This window comes from Python bivittatus, unplaced genomic scaffold (genome assembly GCF_059951505.1).
Source record: "Python bivittatus isolate LINGU-HERP-01145 unplaced genomic scaffold, Pbiv_v1 ctg000350_np1212, whole genome shotgun sequence".
Taxonomy (NCBI): Eukaryota; Metazoa; Chordata; class Lepidosauria; order Squamata; family Pythonidae; genus Python; species Python bivittatus.
Genome location: NW_028277074.1, coordinates 33,209,236 through 33,227,701, shown reverse-complemented (window position 1 = coordinate 33,227,701; position 18,466 = coordinate 33,209,236). Strand labels below are relative to the sequence as shown.

Genomic DNA, 18,466 nt, shown 5'->3' with positions numbered 1-18,466 from the left:
AAAACAACATAGAAAATAATATTTCTGGTGTCATGATATCATTCAGAAGATTAGGAGAACTAATGAGAGGTGATTCATGGAACTTCCACATAGATAGGGTGGTCCTATGAATGAAATTTGCAAGGTAAATTCACACTTCCATAAATTTCAAGAAACCATGCTACATAACTTTTACCCAATCCTATCATACCCACTCAATAAGAAAACCAACCATATCAACAGCCATGTGAGTGAGGGTCCCGTTGATACAAAATTACAGGATGGCTACATGGGCAGCCAGTCCATGTAGTTCATCAACCCACTCCAAAATGGACAAGTAGGCTTCATCAAGTGTGACATTTGGCTAAACAGTGCTACAGAAAGTACTGTAATAAATTCCTAAACCAACCAGAACGAATACTGCTGTGAGGTATCCATATAGCATTAGGTCCGTTGATCTGGTGATTGAGAGCTAGGACTCACTGTGACATTTCCCTCTGTAATCAGAAGATGGATCTGAGAGGCTTACTTACAAAGGAAGGGGAGAAAAAAAAGTGCTAAACATGTTACTACAGGTTTTATAAGTCATACTGTTAGTGAAGAATATATTATTTATAAGCCAAGATCAACATGGCTGAAATCAGTTCCTATCACTGAAGGGAGACTTCCTTCAGAGAAACAGAAGTGTCTTTTGGCCATATCCAGAAGACATTTTGGTCAGGGTAGTCTGTGCAGCAAAAGCATCTGCAGCTGCTTGAAGGCTTCAGGAAATGTGTTCCCATTGAATGCTTTGCCCTTGATCAAAATGCCACATTGAATTATTTGCAGTGCTTTTATGTACTCTCTAATTACCTTCAGCTTACCATTTTAACTACACAATGCATTAAATGTTTTTCTGGTTTAGTATATCTTTGTAATATATCAGGTTTTAGTGGGAATACTTGTACAACTTAAGCTATTATTATAAACCTACCACCACAATTACTGTGTATGTCAGTACACAGTAATTTATTTTTTTAGAGTTTTCTATACCATTGAACTCCAAAACAGTGGCATCTTCAGTAAGTCACAGTGATATAAAAATGATGATGTACAATGATATATGCAATTATATTGTGATGCAAACCCCACCATTATGTACTTGTATCATAAGTCATGATACTTGTGTGCATTTTGTCACTTCTTGCCCCCCCCCCAGTCCCTAACAGATGGCTGTGCTCCAAATTGATTCCTGGCAGGTTATAGTTAAAAGCATAAATCGATAACTAATAATAAAACATTTCAGAATACACCAATCAAATAATGCGCACTGGCACCCAGTCCATCCGGTTACTACTCTGATTGATACTGAGAGTATAAATGTTTGGATTAAAAATGGGGTTGTTTTATCACTGTTTTTTTTTACCCTACTTCTGTTCATCTGGTGGTCTTTCAAATTACACCATGAGTTCGTTAGTGCTGAGATAAGGCTGTGATATATTTGTTTAGAAAATAGTCTTGCCAAGTTTATGAACAAATGGAATCAGGACTCTCTCCATGTCATCAATGGGAGGAGGAAGCATTTGGTAGAAAATTAAATTCCACTTCAGTGAGGCATCACATGCTTTGCATTCAGATGGTTCCAACTTCAGTTTCAACCATCTTCACATCTAAAAACCAGGTGGCAAATAAATCCTGCCTGGTGCTTTAGAAACCCTCTGCCAGTTGGAGGCAAAATATTTGGATAACTTGTTTATTTTGTCTGTACCAAGAAAGCAATCTCAAGATTCAGATATAACATCAGTCTGAATGATATTTTATATGGACTGACATACAGAAAATACAAAAATCATTTGGATTTGTCTTAGTATCTTAACCTCCCCACAACACACCTGCAATGCATAGAATCTTTCTTTCTTTTTTTCTTTTTTTAGTAATTTACAGCTGATTTTTATCATCCTCCAGAATGCTAATTTTCATTTGATACATATCAGTGCCTCCAGAACATAATAATCTTGAAAAACAGTTCAGTAAATAGTCCTTACAAGGAGAGTAGCTAATTTCTTCCCATTCCTTTCACTTCCTTCTCTCTTTTGTGAGCTTTAGCAATGTGGGTAAGCTGTGGTATATGAAAAAAACATTTTTCAGAATTGTGAAGTCTGTCTTCTACTTATTTTCAGGCATAATCTGAAATGTTTACTAGACCCTCTGCAGTCTTCCAGTCAGAACCATTGTTTCTAAAAGCTAATGTCACCTATTTATGGATTGCAGGAGTTGGTTTTGACCGAGAGGCTAGTATTCGCTGCTCGCTTGTTCACTCACAATCCGTACTGCAGCGAAGACGGAAACTGAGGAGGAGAAAGACCATCTCTGGCATCCCCAGAAGAGTCCAACAAGAAATAGGTGGAGTATAAATAAAATCTTGCCTAGAGAGCCGAAGTACTGCCTTAATGCGACTCTAGCCTGCTTTCTCAACCGTTTTCCAAACTACTGATTGTAGCTTCAAGTATTATGCATTTGGTATGGTTTATTTGTTTCATCTTTTTTGTGAATATTGCCACCCGTCTATATTGCTCCTTACAGACTGAGCGCAAGGAGCTTCACTTACATGGTTTGTGGGCTTCCCTCAGTAGTGCAGATATACATCCAGCCCGCATGGTCTAAATAAAATCTTACCTGATTTCTGTAGAATTTTGTTCTTTTAGTTTGCTTTGTACGTGAAAAGTAAGTAGCTTAAATTATTTTTTCTTGTAAAACCTAACAAATGTTTCCCTGTGATGTGCTGGTAAGTTGTCACAGACTAATTCATTTAGAAGATCTATTCCAGACAACTCTCCACATATTATCTGTTCTGTAAACTTTATCAACTAGTTTTTTTCCACCATTTTTAACTTTTAACTTTTTCCTCTTAATTGCTAACTATCAAGTTCATTCAATTAGACAAGCTCACTTAGTTTTTTCTTACACTGAAGTATCCCAGTAGTAACTAGCTTAAAGTCATTTAAACTTGTCATGTGAAAGACTCAGTATGCTTCTATTATGGCAACAATAGAAAGATCAGAGTGGCATAAAACCAGCCAGCTCCTTAGATTTCAGATGCAGTTGATATGATTATTCCCTTGCAAATATGCATTTCATGTCTGCAGAGAAAACACCACTTGGGAGAATTGCAGTCATACATTAAATATTCCTTCTCCCCACTGAATCCTCTGTCCAGATTAGTTTTTCTTCTACAGTAAGGATCATCCTTGGTAATGTTAAGCATTGTTATGTGAAACATCAAGTGTGAAGGAGCAACTATTTTTATTTTAATTCTTCTTTATAAAACTAAAACCTACCCTGTGAACTTTTTAGGCCAATGTTAATGTCATAGCTTGTTAGCTAATGGAAAGCTGTGATGTCTCACAAAGTTTTATGTATATATCCTAGATTCTGATGAATCACCAGTAGCAAGAGAACGGAATGTCATTGTGCATGCAAATCCAGACTTCTCTAATAACATCAACAGGAGATCAGGTACCAGAGACTCTGAGTGCCAAACAGAAGATATTCTCATTGCTGCTCCATCCCGGAGAAGAATACGAGCTCAGAGGGGTCAGAGTGCAGTAGCTTCTCTATCTCATTCAGCTGGTAACATATTGGTGCTGACAGATAATGGTGACTCTATGTTTACATCAATGAGCAATCGTGTTCGATCAAGGAGTCTTCCTCGTGAAGGTGCTAGAACCAATGAAAAAGACCACAACACTGGTGCCAAAATGTCAGCATATGAAGCAGAACACTTTTTAACAAACCAAGAACGAATCTCCACAAAGAGCAAGGATGCCATTAATAACCACTGTTCACAGGAACATCATCCCAGGGGCTTATCTTGTTCTCAGCATCTTCATAGTCCAGATCATAACTCAAATGAAAGAGGGAGGTCAAGGTTATCAAGGATGGTAGATTCTGGAAGTTGTGATATTTCATCAAACTCTGATACCTTTGGAAGTCCAATTCACTCTATCTCCACAGCTGGGGTTCTTCTCAGCAGTCACATGGACCAGAAAGATGATCATCAATCATCTAGTGGAAACTGGAGTGGAAGTAGCTCAACATGTCCTTCCCAAACATCAGAAACAATTCCTCCTGCTGCCTCACCTCCATTGACAGGTTCTTCACACTGTGATTCAGAATTATCATTGAACATTGCCCCTAATGCCAATGAAGATTCAAGTATTTTCATAACTGAACACTACAGTGAACAGATAGATAAAATTAGAGGCCACAGGGCAAGTTCTTTCACTTCCACTGTTACTGATCTACTAGATGACCCTAATAACAGCAATACAAGTGACAGTGAATGGAATTATTTGCATCATCATCATGATGCATCCTGCCATCAAGATTTCAGCCCTGAACACCCCAAGACCGATAGTCTGGGCTGTCCAAGTTTTACAAGCATGGCCACTTATGATAGTTTTGTAGAGAAGACTCCATCTGATAAAGCAGACACTAGCTCACATTTTTCAGTTGATACTGAAGGCTACTATACCTCCATGCACTTTGACTGCGGACTCAAAGGAAATAAAAGTTATATTTGTAACTATGCAGCTGTGGGCTCTGAGAATGGCCAGAATACAAGTTTTGCTTCCAATCTTGCTCACTGCAATTGGCAGGATTATATAGATCATAGGAAGCAAGGAAAACCGAGCATCTCTCTAAAGAAACCAAAGGCGAAGCCAGCCCCACCAAAACGCAGTTCATCTTTAAGGAAATCTGACAGCAGAACAGATATTTCTGAGAAGAAAGAACCAAAGATAACTAGTGGGCAGCAGCACATGCCTCATGCTTCCAGGGAAATGAAGCTGCCCCTTGAGTTTGCAAACACACCTTCAAGAGTAGAAAATGCTAACCTGCCAAGTAAACAGAAACAGTCCTGGGATAATCAGGATGAGAGTGATGTAAAAGGCCTCCCATTTGATACCATGGATATTGCATCATTTAAAGATGAAGGTGCTGAACAATCTCACTATGCAGATCTCTGGCTTCTAAATGACTTGAAATCTAATGATCCCTATAGGTCTTTATCTAATTCAAGCACTGCTACGGGTACCACGGTCATAGAATGCATAAAGTCACCAGAAAGTTCTGAATCTCAAACATCACAGTCTGGATCAAGAGCCACCACTCCTTCTCTGCCTTCAGTTGAGAATGAGTTTAAGTTGGCTTCCCCAGAAAAACTGGCGGGTTTAGCTTCTCCCTCAAGTGGATATTCCAGTCAGTCAGAAACCCCAACATCATCATTTCCAACAGCATTTTTTTCTAGTCCCCTATCCCCAGGAGGGAGTAAAAGAAAGCCAAAAGTACCAGAAAGGAAATCCTCATTACAACAATCTTCTTCTAAAGATGGCAACTTATCTTTAAACAAAGACTTAGAACTTCCAGTTATACCTCCTACTCATCTTGACCTAAGTGCTCTTCATAATGTCTTGATTAAACCATATGCTCATAGACCCCAGCTACATGCTTTTAATAATAATAAATCAAATATAATCGAAGAAGCACTGAATTCTAATTCCTCACCAGCTCTTGCTATTACACCTTCAGTGCTGAAGTCAGTACATCTACGATCAATTAATAAGCCTGAAGAAATTAAACAGAAAGACAATCCAGACTTTCTACACATTCAAGAACACAGTTTAGTAACTGCTATTTCTTCATGTAAAATGAAACCACGTGTAAATAAGAAACAAATGTCACATCAGTACTTCATAGAAGATGCCATAGTGTCCTATATCAATCCCTCTCCAGTACAGATAAGCCCAGAACAACTAGAAACAGAAAATAGTTTAACCTTTAGTGAAAAAAATACCTGTCAAGAGAATCTAAGCTCATTAGAGGAGGGTGCTCCAGCAGCTAAAAGTGTACCAGATCAAATACATTCAGTACATGAAATTTTACTAGAGAGTACAACTAATAAAGCCTGTGGGGCTTCTGTTGAACAATTTCCACAAGGCACAACAGTTCTTTCAAGCAATCTTGAAGGGAAAATAATTACTTGTGGGTCAGAACAGGATAAGAGTCTTGACCCCGTGCAGTTTCCATATGAATTGCCTGCACACTGTGAACAAAAGTTGAAATATGAACCACTAAATGAAGATATTCCCCAGTCTGACTCCTTAACTTGGGGAGCAGTTACTTGTTATCAGCTAAAGCATCAGCTTGATCTAAGCCAACATGATGACAAAGTGCCTGAGAATATCACTTATGAACCAGAGATCTCAAATATAGATTCACTCAGTGAAAAATGCTCTGAGCAGGAAAATGATATTGTGTCAGGTATTCCAACCAAAAGTGCCTCAGATGACAGTGATAGCAGAGCAGCTGAGATACAAGGAACTACAGAAGATGATACCCTAAAAGGTTAGTTCTTGATTATTCCTGTGTTACTAATGAGATAGCACTTAATGCTAGAGATCATGTTGTTACTTGACTGTATTAATGGATAATTTGCAGAGTTCCATTAATTTCAGTGGAACCTAGCATATTGCAGCTATAAATGTATGATCCTTTGAAGAAATAAACAGGTAGTCCTTGACCTATGACCATTCATTCAGCAACTGTTCAAAGTTACAATGGCTCTGAATGAATGGTGGTTATGACCGGTCCTCAGAATTCCAGCTGTCCCAGCACTCCCGCAGTCACATGATTGCAGTCTGGGTGCTTGGCAACCAGTTCGCACTCACAACCAGTTGCAGCACTCCACAATCACATGATTGCCATTTGTAACTTTCCCTGCCAGCTTTCCCAGAAAGTCAGTGAGGAAGCCAGCAGGGAAGGTCGCAAGTTGCTGGGGCAAGTCTCCACCACCTGCGCATCTTCCCCCAGCCCCTCTGAGCTCATGCCACGCTGGCCCTTTGCGCACTCTCCCCAACTTGTGCTGCACCCTCCCCGGTCCATGCTGCATCCTCGCACACCCTCCTCAACCCTCATTACTCCCTCGCATACCTGACCCTCACCACACCCTCACACACTCTCCCCAACCCATGCCACACCTCTCATGCACCCCGTCACATCCTCATGCACCCTCCCCAACCTGCACTGCGCTTCTTGTGCACCCTCCCTGTCCCACGCCACACCTCTTGCACACCCCCTCGCAAGCTCATGCACACTCCCCAACCCTCGCTGCACCTCTTGCGCACCCCTTCATTCTCTCTCCAACCTGGCAGCAGCCACTTACTTGCCTACTGGCCTGGGACTTGAAACTTCCTGCTAACTTCTCCACTGACTTTGGTGTGGAAAGCTGGCAGGAAGTTGCCTTGCCTAACCACTGTGGGATTCGGTTAATGACAGCAACTAGAACTTCAGGGATTGCAGTCACTAAGCAATGCAGTCGCGCTTTACAACCACATCGCTTAGCGACAGAAATTCCAGTCCCAAATGCTGTCGTAAGTCGAGGACTACCTGTATATGTTTATACATAAATCTGCAATTCCTTTTAATTTTCAGCTACAAAAAGAGCTCTTTATCACTAATATTAATTTAACAACTTCCCCAATATTTAGCCTAGATTTTGATACAAGGAATTCCATTAATTAAAAAGACTACGTAATCAAGTTTTGGTGCCTGATTCTCAGCAGTTTTCTTTTTTGTTTTGAAGAATCTTCTGTGAGTGATGATTCTATAATCTCACCCTTAAGTGAGGATTCTCAAACTGAAGCAGAAGAGTTTTTGGTGTCTCCAAATAAACCGCGAACAACAGAGGATCTGTTTGCAGTAATTCACCGGTAAGTTAATGTTGCCATAACTGGAAACTGTACTTTTTATTGTAGTAATAACAATTTATTCAACATAAGGGTGATAAAGTATTTGTTTCAGAAACTAGGTTTGTCAGTCCAGGCCAGTCTAAGTATTTCTATAGTTTAAAGTAGGAAAGTGCAGACCATCAGACAAGTACTTTGCTTCAATGAAAACTTAGATGCAATGCCCCCTAGAAGCTGCTTTGTGAAAGCCGTGGCCATGTTCCCATCTCATTTTTCCCTACCGCAAGTGCCAGTTGAAGCTACAAGACTCCATGAATCACCTTATCAAAACTGATTGTTTCTTCCCAAGAGGAATCACTGTTTTGTTGAGGCCCATCAAAATTGCCTTATTCAAACTCAGTATAAAAGTTAATTGGAACAAGTGAAAGCATAGATCATGATGCAACTTGTTTACATTTTTTAAACTGTCATTCATAATTAATTACCCCTTTTATTATTTTTTTAATTAAAAACTATATTAGGAGCAAAGGGAAGGAATAGGATGCTAACTTGAAAGTAACAGTTGGGGGAGGAAACAGAAAGTGGCTGAATTTCAAGTTTGCTAGAGGATAAGCTGCTCCTTCTGCTACTCTTTGTTCTTCCCTGCATGTGATCAGTTATTTGAAGACCACACTGGAGTTGTGTGAATGCATACACAACATTGCTTGGGAAAGGGTACAAGCAGTACAAACCCTGCCTGAAGTCACTATTGAAGAAATTCTATTTTACAAATGCTATGAAGAGATTGTGCCAAACACAAATATCTCTACAAAGGAAGAACAAAGTATTGTTTTTTTCAGGAATAAACTGAAGAAAATATCAGAGAAATTGTTTCCCACTCCAATAAAGCAGGGATACAAGTTTAATGCATGAAATTTTATCTGAAATCTTTGATTGATTGATTGATTGATTGATTGATTGATTGATTGATTGATTATGTGCCATCAAGTTGGTGTCAACTCTGACCAACCACGTGGATAGACCTCCTCCAGGATGATCTGTCTCCCATCTCACCATGTTCTATACAGACTATGGCTTCCTCTCCTATGTAGGAGGACAATGAGATGTTCTGGAATTCCAATTTTGCTAAGAACATTCCACAGCTTGATATAGTCAAAACATTTAAAGCCCCTCAGTGTCTCAATGAAGTACATATTGACTTCTTTTTGGTATTCTTTGACTTTCTCAATTATCTAGCATGCATCAGCAATAATGTCTCTTGTTTCTTGGCCTTTTCTAAAGTCAGCTTGAACATATGGCATCTCCTGTTCCGTGTAGGGTTCTAATCTGTGTTGGATGATCTTAAGCATTATTATTTATTATTTCACAATCATGTGAAATTTAGGATATTGTACAATAGTTTGCACAATCTGTTAAGTTTCTTTTCTTTGATATTGATATGTAGACTCACTTCTTCCAATCTGCTGGCCGCTATGTCATTCTCCAAATTTGCTGGCATAGTTAGAATCTTTACTGATTCTGCTGTTGTTTCTCATATTTCCTGTGGCCATGTCTTTGCTGTATTAACTGAGCTTTTCTAGCTCCTTTTACCAATAATATAGTCAATTTGATTTCTGTCTACTCCATCTGGTGAGGTCTATGCATATTGGCAATTTTTTGGTTGAAGACTATGATAGCAATGAAGAAATCATTGGACTGGCAAAAACTGATGTTGTTCTTCTGCTTCATTTCTGTTTCTTATGCTATATAGTCCAACTACACTTTTCTCCTTACTATTTACAACATTGACATTTCAGTCTCCAACTACAAGCAATACACATTACTTGCATTTTCTATCAATTTCAGTTTGAACATGAGCATAAATCTCATCAACTTCCTCTTCTTTTACATCAGTAGTTGGAGCATAAACTTGGATAACTGTCACAGTAAAGGGTTTTCCATGAAGTCTAATTGATATTATTCATTCATTGACTGTATTGCACGCAATTACTGTCTTTGCTATATCTTTCCTGACTTTTAAAGCAATGCTGTTCCTTCTTTGTTCTTCATGTAGCAATAAACAGTAAGATCTTCTGACTGAAAGTGGCCAATTTCAGTCCATTATTATTAGCTGATGCCTAAGATGTCAATGTGTAGTTAATTCATTTGTCTCTCATTGTGTTAAGCTTTCTATGTTCATGCTTCTTATATTCCATGTTCCCACTGTAATTCTGTTTTTGCAACTTCAGATTGTTTTTCCTGCATGGCAGTATCAGCAATTAGATGTCAAGAGGTCTTTGATCTAGCCACACCATAAACATTTGTACTCATATAAGGACACCAGATTCTCTCAAGCTAGTGACCTTGAGAGATTTGACATTTTTTTAAAAATCATGTGATTTTAGTGATCCAGCTATGTTATCATAATTGCCCTATCACAACTGCCATGTATTACTGGCACCAGTTTGTCCTGGCCCAAGCTATTTTTTATTGCTTTGCAGTATTTCCTAAATCAGCCAGGGACAGGGAATGGGGAGGAAACCACTATATAACCAAATTCCATTTCACCAGCCCTGGTCTTTTCCCCCACTTTTTCCATTTGCCCGTCCAAACTCAGATAATATGGCCACCTCTAACATCTGGAAGGTAGAACCCTCAATTTTATACCTATTAATAGTGCAGTAGGGAACTTCTACAATGAGATCTAATTTAAGCTTCTGGACCTAGGCAGTGGACCCCAATGCCATATCATATAACTTACAATTGTATCAAACTTGATTATGTATAATTAGATAAATTCACATCAACCTAATATGGCATATGGGGTCCATTATTTTTGAACTAGAACCATAATTTTCAGAAGGTCTGTACTGAGAAGGAACTTATCATGGAACTGTAAATCCAGTTCCTTTGAATCCATTTATTGAATATATAATTCCCAAATCTGTACTAGAATTTTTTTAAAGATGGCCATCATGAGCTGAAATTATCTTTCAAAGATGGAGTTTCTGAGGCAGTACATTTTATTCTAGTTATATTTGCTTTTACTATGAAAAAAACACATATAGCAATAAACTGATAATATTTTTATATTCTAGTTTTAATTGGAGAACATATTGTTTAATTGCTAATCTTGTGCATATATATATGCGCATATATATATATATATATATATATATATGCGCATATATATATGACAGTGTTCCAAGACTGTGAATATTGAATACAATTCTTTTCATAATAGGTCAAAAAGGAAAGTGCTTGGAAGAAAGGATTCTGGAGACCTTTCTTCAAGGAACAGACTGAAATCTTCAGCTAGTAGTAATAGTGTGTCTTCTGTCAGTAGCACCTCACCCGCAACTAATACTCCCCTCACCACCAGTGCGGGAAGCCCAGCATGCAGCCAGAGGTCTCCTGGACTTATTTATCGGAATGCCAAAAAGTCCAGCACATCGAATGAGGAATTTAAATTACTGCTCTTGAAAAAAGGCAGTCGGTCAGATTCTAGCTACAGGATGTCAGCCACTGAGATACTAAAGAGTCCTATTTCTCCCAAATCTCCTGGAGAACTAATTGGGGATACTCTTCAAAATGCAGATGAGTCCTTCCAAGCCTCATCAAGTGCCGAGGCATTAGCTCCTCTCTCTCCTTGTCCCCCAAGGATAAATGCAGAAGGGTTCTCTTCGAAAAGCTTTCCTACATCAGCATCTTCACGTGTAGGACGATCACGAGCACCTCCTGCTGCAAGCAGTAGCCGATACAGTGTCCGCTGCAGATTGTATAACACCCCAATGCAAGCCATTTCAGAAGGGGAAACTGAGAATTCTGATGGGAGCCCACATGATGATCGATCATCTCAAAGTTCAACCTAAGTTGCCTAAGGGCCTGAGCACAGTTCTGACTGTTAAATGGGGGAACTCCGCATTTGCTGAGATCATTTGACTATAAAAAGCCAATTCTGTAGCAGTCAAATACCTTACAGGGCAATATGTGATGCTTGAAAATGTTAAAGATTGCTAAAAGATGGAATTAAATGATCTGTAGGTATTTATTACATCACATTTTCTATGAGTAGAAATATATTGTCAACCTTTAATTTTCTTTTTTTCTCTCTCGTCTCTTCTTTCCACCATCAGTGTAAATTTATCCAGTTTTCTATATTTCTTCTTTCTCTCCAGAGACATTACATGACTGTTTTGCTTCCCGAGGGGTGGTAAAACATAAAATTGGTGAGGAATTAGTATTTTTTTACATTAAAATGAATTGAAACAAAATAGAATGGACAAAACAGATGTACATATCTGTATTTTTGATAAGTGATTGTAAATAGAATTATTACAGAGAAAAATGTGGTGGGTGGCAAATGAAAACTATCTTGTTAAATGACAAAAAAGGATAAAGATAATGGCTGTATTCTGTGAATACAATTTTCAGATCAACATTATTTACATATCAACCACTACCACTGTTAAATAATTAAAGCCTCTAACATGAATTTAACACTTGAATTAGTGGAAATCCTATTAATAAAAACGATGAAATTAAGTAATATCTGTTTTTGTTTGAAAATGTCATTCCAAGCAAGCTAATTTTAAAATGCAATTTGTGAAAAGAGGCTAATTGACAAACACTACAAGTACACAATGTTTATAAACCAGATTTTCTGCTCTGGCTTCTCCCTCCATTAAGAATTCTGAGAAGTGTAGTTATGTGAAAGTTTTGTTGGTATACCACTCCTTCAGTTGAGTTCTTCACTCATCACTTAAACCCATTTTAAAGTTCTCTAAAGTCTGTTTCCATGGCCATTTCTTCATTCAATATCCTCTCTTGTCACTCTCCTCTTGTTTACATGTGAATGCACCGGCATCTGCTGTTCTCTGAGGAAATCCTTGTGTTGGCTAGTCTTCTCAGCTATTGCTGCAGAATGATTGTAATAACTATGTTATTTGTTGAGTGCCCATAAACAAGGTACTGCACTGAACATGTGGACTACATAAAAACTACTGAAGTAGGAATATTAAAGGAAATCTAGAAAAAGATTCTAAAACTCATATTAATAGTTATAGGTTTAAAAAAGAGGAATGGAAAGTTTTAAAATAAGGTAAATAGACAACCAAAAATTCATTTGTAACAAATGCTATAAGCAAGAGCAATACAAGAAAAAAATGAAATAGAGGGAAAATGAGATTGAATAAGCAATAGGGTATTAGCAAAATACAAAGTATTAAAAATAAATGCAAAGATCTGCCTTAAAAATCAACTTATGAGTGAAACTAGCATTTAGTTGTCCAAATCTGAATAGAAAAGTGAATTTTAAGAAATAGTAAAATAGATCACAGAGATAAAGATAGATAGATAGATAGATAGATAGATAGATAGATAGATAGATAGATAGACAGACAGACAAACACACACACACACACACACACACACACCAAATAGGAGAAATTGACGGATAAAACCTGATAAAATACTTCCATATATTGGCATTATCCTAAGAGAAAATCTTTTAAAGTGACATTTTTGGGATGGCTCAGAGATTGAGAATCTATCTTTTCAATATTGTTTCTGTATATGTTTACCACTAAATTAAAGTTTGAGCCATGAGTAACAGAATCCCATGCTATACTTGTATCCCATTTATTCCATTTTAATTAATGTACTCTGCGATCTTATGAACCTGTTAAAATAAGTCAGCCTTATTCTGAATAAATATATTTAGAATTGTACTGTTAGACTGTAATCCTCAACACTGTAATTTAGCAAATATTATTGAAGTTCAGACTTTTTTATTCAGGTAAACAATTTGCCTTCCATTTATTTCTCAGCTGATAGACCTGATGTCCATTTGCTGGGTTTTTTTTAACCTGGAAATCAAACCATCACTGGTTTTACCCCTCAAACTCGTATTGAATTGCATGATGGCCATTCTCATCATCAAAAATCACCATGACAGGATAGTAGCATTATACCACATAGTACACTGCATATGACAACTCTTTCCAAAGCTGGTGTAGTATCTGCCAGGCCCAGCCCAAGAACAGCAAAGAGACAGTCCAGTCCAGAACAGCTTCTTTATTAGCTTTCACCTAACACAGAGAATCTCGCCAGACTAAACCTATGCTAAAGCAACTAGTGGATATATCCTGTGAGACTCTAGGGAGGAGCTAGCCTCCTCCTCTTCGTCTTCCCACACTCTTGTTGCGGGCTGAGGAGGCGTCTGGAGTGTCTCCCCTCCCTCCTGACAACCTTGAACCTCCATTCCAGAATCTTCCCCGCTCATGCCATCCATTACAGCAGGGTTATTCAACCGTCTTAAAGTTGCCAAGGTTGAGGAACCCTGCATTACAGTATCCCAGCTGCAGTCACCCACTGCAATATGCTTATAATGATGAATTTTATTTGCATTAGGAGAGTAAATTTGTTAAGTTTTTACAAACTCAGGAAAAATAAGTTACTTTTTAAAAAACGATAAAACAAAATCCCATTTAGACCATGAACTCCTTTCTTTACTGCTGCTTTACTATCATAGGGGTACCAAAACCTAGATTTCTGAGTTGTGTTCTATAGGCTAGCAACCCTTTACAAACGTTTAATCAGGAAGTTTCTTCTTTAAACAGCGACTGTGAATTATCAGTAACATCTACACACTTTGCCTTAAACTGTTCATTCCATAATAGCTAGAACTTGCTCTGGGTATCTGGAGGTTTGGCTCATTATCTGTGTCAACCACTGCAGACAACCAGGAGCTCTGCATTCAGTTCTCAGCTTATCAATCGTGTATCCATAATTTTTATCTGTTTCACAGGTTTACTGTGAGGATAAAATTGGAAAGCTCCTTGGAAGAAAGTTATGTCCGCTACAAAGGTGATTAAATAGTGTGATTAATATGTGCAAACTATGGAAGAACAATAAAAATGCATTGCTTTCTAACTCTTGTGATAATGGCATAACACTTTGTTCATCATCTTGTAGATTATATAATTTCTCAGTTCTAACACAGAACTACAATTCCCAGAGTTCTTAGGGGAAGCCATATCCAAAGAACAGATATGAGAGCTATAGTGCCACCATAATTAATAGCATTGGTGTTTGGGATGAAAAACACACTTAAAAAGGACAGCAGAAACAAAAATTTTTAAAAAACCTTCTTTTAAGAAAAATGTTAGGTATCTAGCTTTTTCTGTGATATTTGGCACTTAATATGGCCAGTGATTATAATTGTTTCATACTACTATTACAGCTAGATTGTTGGGAAACTTAGCAATGCTCTGATAAATAAAACAAAATTAATTTCATGTCCACAGCTAAGTAAGTATTAAGCATGCAACAAATGCTATTGATTCATGAATAAACTGTACAATAATTTTTCAGTGAAGCTTTGTGTGGACAACATTCGTCCTACCTAAATATTTATGAAAATGACACTGTGAAAAAAAATTACTAAGAACTAGACATATGTATGCATTCTTTATACATCTTACTAAACATGGAATAGGGAAAGTCTCTGGTTCATACTGCTCAGTTTCTTTCTGTCATGATTTTACTAGAAATGCTTCCCAAGACAAGAGTCTACAGTGGGTGGAGTGCAGAAGAAATTAGAGCAAATATTTTGAATAAATGAAAGCAGGGAAACGCTGGATTACTTGAAGTTGCTCGAAGTTTGTTGTCAGAAGACCAAAAACAAAACCATGCTGATGGATCAAAGTGCAATTGGGATTTTGAAAAATCAGTCAAATACAATCTTTTCCCGAGACATATCACATCAGTTTGCCATGTGTAACCTGCTCTAAAATGAATTATTTGAATCAGGTTTGTAAAATGCAGTTCATCAAACTAGAGAACTAATTAAAGCAGAATTCAGAAAGGAAGGTTTAGTATAGAAATGATTTTGAGATGAAATGTATTGTCATGTTCAGACTGAGTGCAGTATCTGATTTAAGTAGGTAGTCACTAGTAGGTCTATGGGGAAGGTGGCTTCAAGCAGAAGAAAATTCTTGTAGGAATCTAGGAAAAGTGAAAATCGGGGGAGGATTATTTCTTACAATGCTCATAATAAGATAAAATTATCTTATGAGCAGTAGGAACATTAACCTTAAATGTTGAACAAATGATTACATACATTCAAAAGTAACTGTAATTTTTCCTTTGTAACAGATTGACAAAAATGTACAGTACTATTTTATATTTAAAATCCTCCAGTATGGGGACAAAATAAAAGAATGGTTAGCATGTGTGTAGAAAGAGATATGAGAACAGGGTGCTTGCTCAATTCTAAGATTTGCCACATAGGCAAAGTATTTAGTTGGACTTATTTGCATAGGTGAGCCAGTATGTCGTGATAAACTATGATAGTAATCTGGGATCATGTATAAAAGCTAGGCAGTTAGGAGACAATATTTGAATGAAAGAGCTGAATTAGTATCGGAAAAACAGTGTGGTAGAGTGGTTAAGGTGTTGGGTTAGGACCAGGGAGACCAAAGTTCTAATTATTCCTCAGTTATGGTAGCTCATTGGCTGACTTTGGGCTGATCAGTTTCTCTCAGTCCCACCTCTCTGGAAGTACGGTGTACAATGCCTTGAGCTCCTAGCTGAAAGGCCGGGTAGAAATCTAACAAACAAATGAATAAAGAGAATATTAACTTGTGGCAATTGTAGCTAACAGGCAACCTGTCGTAAGTTGTCAGAAAGCCAGTGAAAGAGAATATGTTAGAGAGTGAGCAAGATTAATGTAGCTTTTTAAAGAAATCATACAATTGGTACGGAAGGCACAACTTTCATTAAGAATATTGACGAGCTGCTTTACTGCCTGATTCAAGGCTGATTATATATCTTGGTGCTGAAGTGAGATAGTATCAATTACAGTGCTTTAATGTTACAGGCAAATTCAGTACTATTCTAATTTAAGATCAGAATGCCAAATCCATTCAATAAAAATGCTATATAAAGCATATTAAAAGTTGATTTGGTTTGTTCAATATGTAAGCCTTATAAGTTTCATCCAGGCAATGTATGCAATTATCAGCTATGTTCCAGGATATTCAATGATTCTATATAAACGTTTCAGACTTACTACACATAAGCATACAATTTGAATGAGAAGGCAGTGAACCAATTCTAAGTAATGCTCACAAAACTATCAGAACTACTTACTTTGTTTACACAGAAATCTATAACAAAGCATTTCTATTTTCTATTTATAAAATTAAAGCCCAAATTAAGTTGGATTATAAATCCACTTTTAAAAAAACTATTTTTGTTATTATTTGCTCACTCAGATTGAGAACTCTGTTGTAGGCATCTGAAGTTCTGATGCCCCCAGTGAATCAGGGAGAAGCACAATATTGCCCTCCATTTAACTTAATGTGAGCAGCTTCTGCTGATATAGTGTGCAGATAAAAAATGATCAAAGACTACAATTACCTAGGCGTAAGCTTCACTGAATGCAATGGGATATATGTAAATGTTTATAAGGTTGTGCTGCACAAGTAGTATGTCTTCAGAACCTCCAAAGAAACAAAAGTTAACATCTCATCTTGAAACAGAGAATAAATGTGGAAACATTTCTATCTTACGAACCATAATTCTCACTTGCAATCCTGTTGTTTGCACTGAAGTTTCAAGAATAAGTTTTGAAGTTATGCAGTTGTTCATTTGCTAACGTATTTTTTTCTTTTGTAATATTACGGCAGCATAGAGTATCGATTAATTGTAGAAACAAAGCATATGTTTGCATTTGCCAAAGGCCACCCTGATAAGAGTGCATTTGCTGCAATTGTGGCAGATTTAAAGAAATACATAGGTTATGACTTAAAAGTTTAAAAACTAATTAAGAAGGTTACAGTGTAACTATTTTGGTACTAGCACCAGTGCATGCTGGCAGAAAAGACAATGGTTTATGGACTTGCATCCATTTTGTATTTTTGTAATATTTGTAAATACAAACTTTTTAAATTGTTGCAAAAATTGTTTCTTTTGTAAAATGTTTTCAAAGTTTACATTAAAACCAAGCCAGTTTGTATATTTTAGAACTGTGCAACACTTTAAGTCTTGTATTTATTTTTAGTAAAACAGTGACAGTTTCATTGTGAACCCCCTCTCTAAAATGTGTCAGAAAAGTCTGATTATCTAGGAAATGTGTATAGAAACTGCAAATAAATGTGACTGCAATTAAATTGCTCCACTTGCTTTACTTACCACCAGTCAAGAAAAGACAAGGTCTACTGGGTCATTGTCTACTGGGCAATACAGGTGTTAGGCAGAGTGCAGATATAACCACATTCCACACCAAAAAAATACACACCAGCGTTAGAGAGATGTAAAGAACGCAATGTCCTTATCTTGTTCTCCAAATGAATCCAGCCAGAAGGTATAAAACATATCTGGTTGTTTACTGAGAAAAATAAAACTACATAAAATACAAGTTCCATGCAAAACATAGAAAAAATCACTTCTTCTCATATATATGGCATCCAAGACTTATCCAATACACAGGTTCAACAAAGTCTCTAGCCAAAAAAACTCTGAGAGAAGAGGTACACTACTTAGTTATTAGTTACAACTACATAACCTATAAAACTGATTACACGATGACTAAAATCCTGCTAACAGTGAGGCATACAACCACCCACAATTTACTGACACTATGCACCTCCCCTTAGGTAACTAACATGCAGACGCCAATAGGTGGCAGTAAATAGCAGTATACTGTAAGTGCAAACTAAAAGACCAAATGCAGGTGGCCTGACTTCTGCAGCCATAACTGTTTGGAGATAAGCGATTTG

General features: G+C 37.3%; 1 protein-coding gene across 2 annotated transcripts in view; it reads left to right on the top strand.

Annotated features, from left to right (window-relative positions):
* NHS (NHS actin remodeling regulator) overlaps positions 1-17,851 on the top strand; it is a 247,593-nt gene extending 229,742 nt beyond the window's left edge. For both annotated transcript variants that reach the window (XM_088144891.1, XM_088144890.1), the window contains 4 exons: positions 2,230-2,361; positions 3,388-6,363; positions 7,601-7,727; positions 10,927-17,851. In XM_088144891.1, the coding sequence (XP_088001017.1) occupies positions 2,230-2,361; positions 3,388-6,363; positions 7,601-7,727; positions 10,927-11,554 (3,863 nt within the window). In that variant the 3' untranslated portion in view covers positions 11,555-17,851. The remainder of the gene's footprint in view (positions 1-2,229; positions 2,362-3,387; positions 6,364-7,600; positions 7,728-10,926) is intronic.
* The last annotated feature ends 615 nt before the right edge of the window (positions 17,852-18,466 follow it).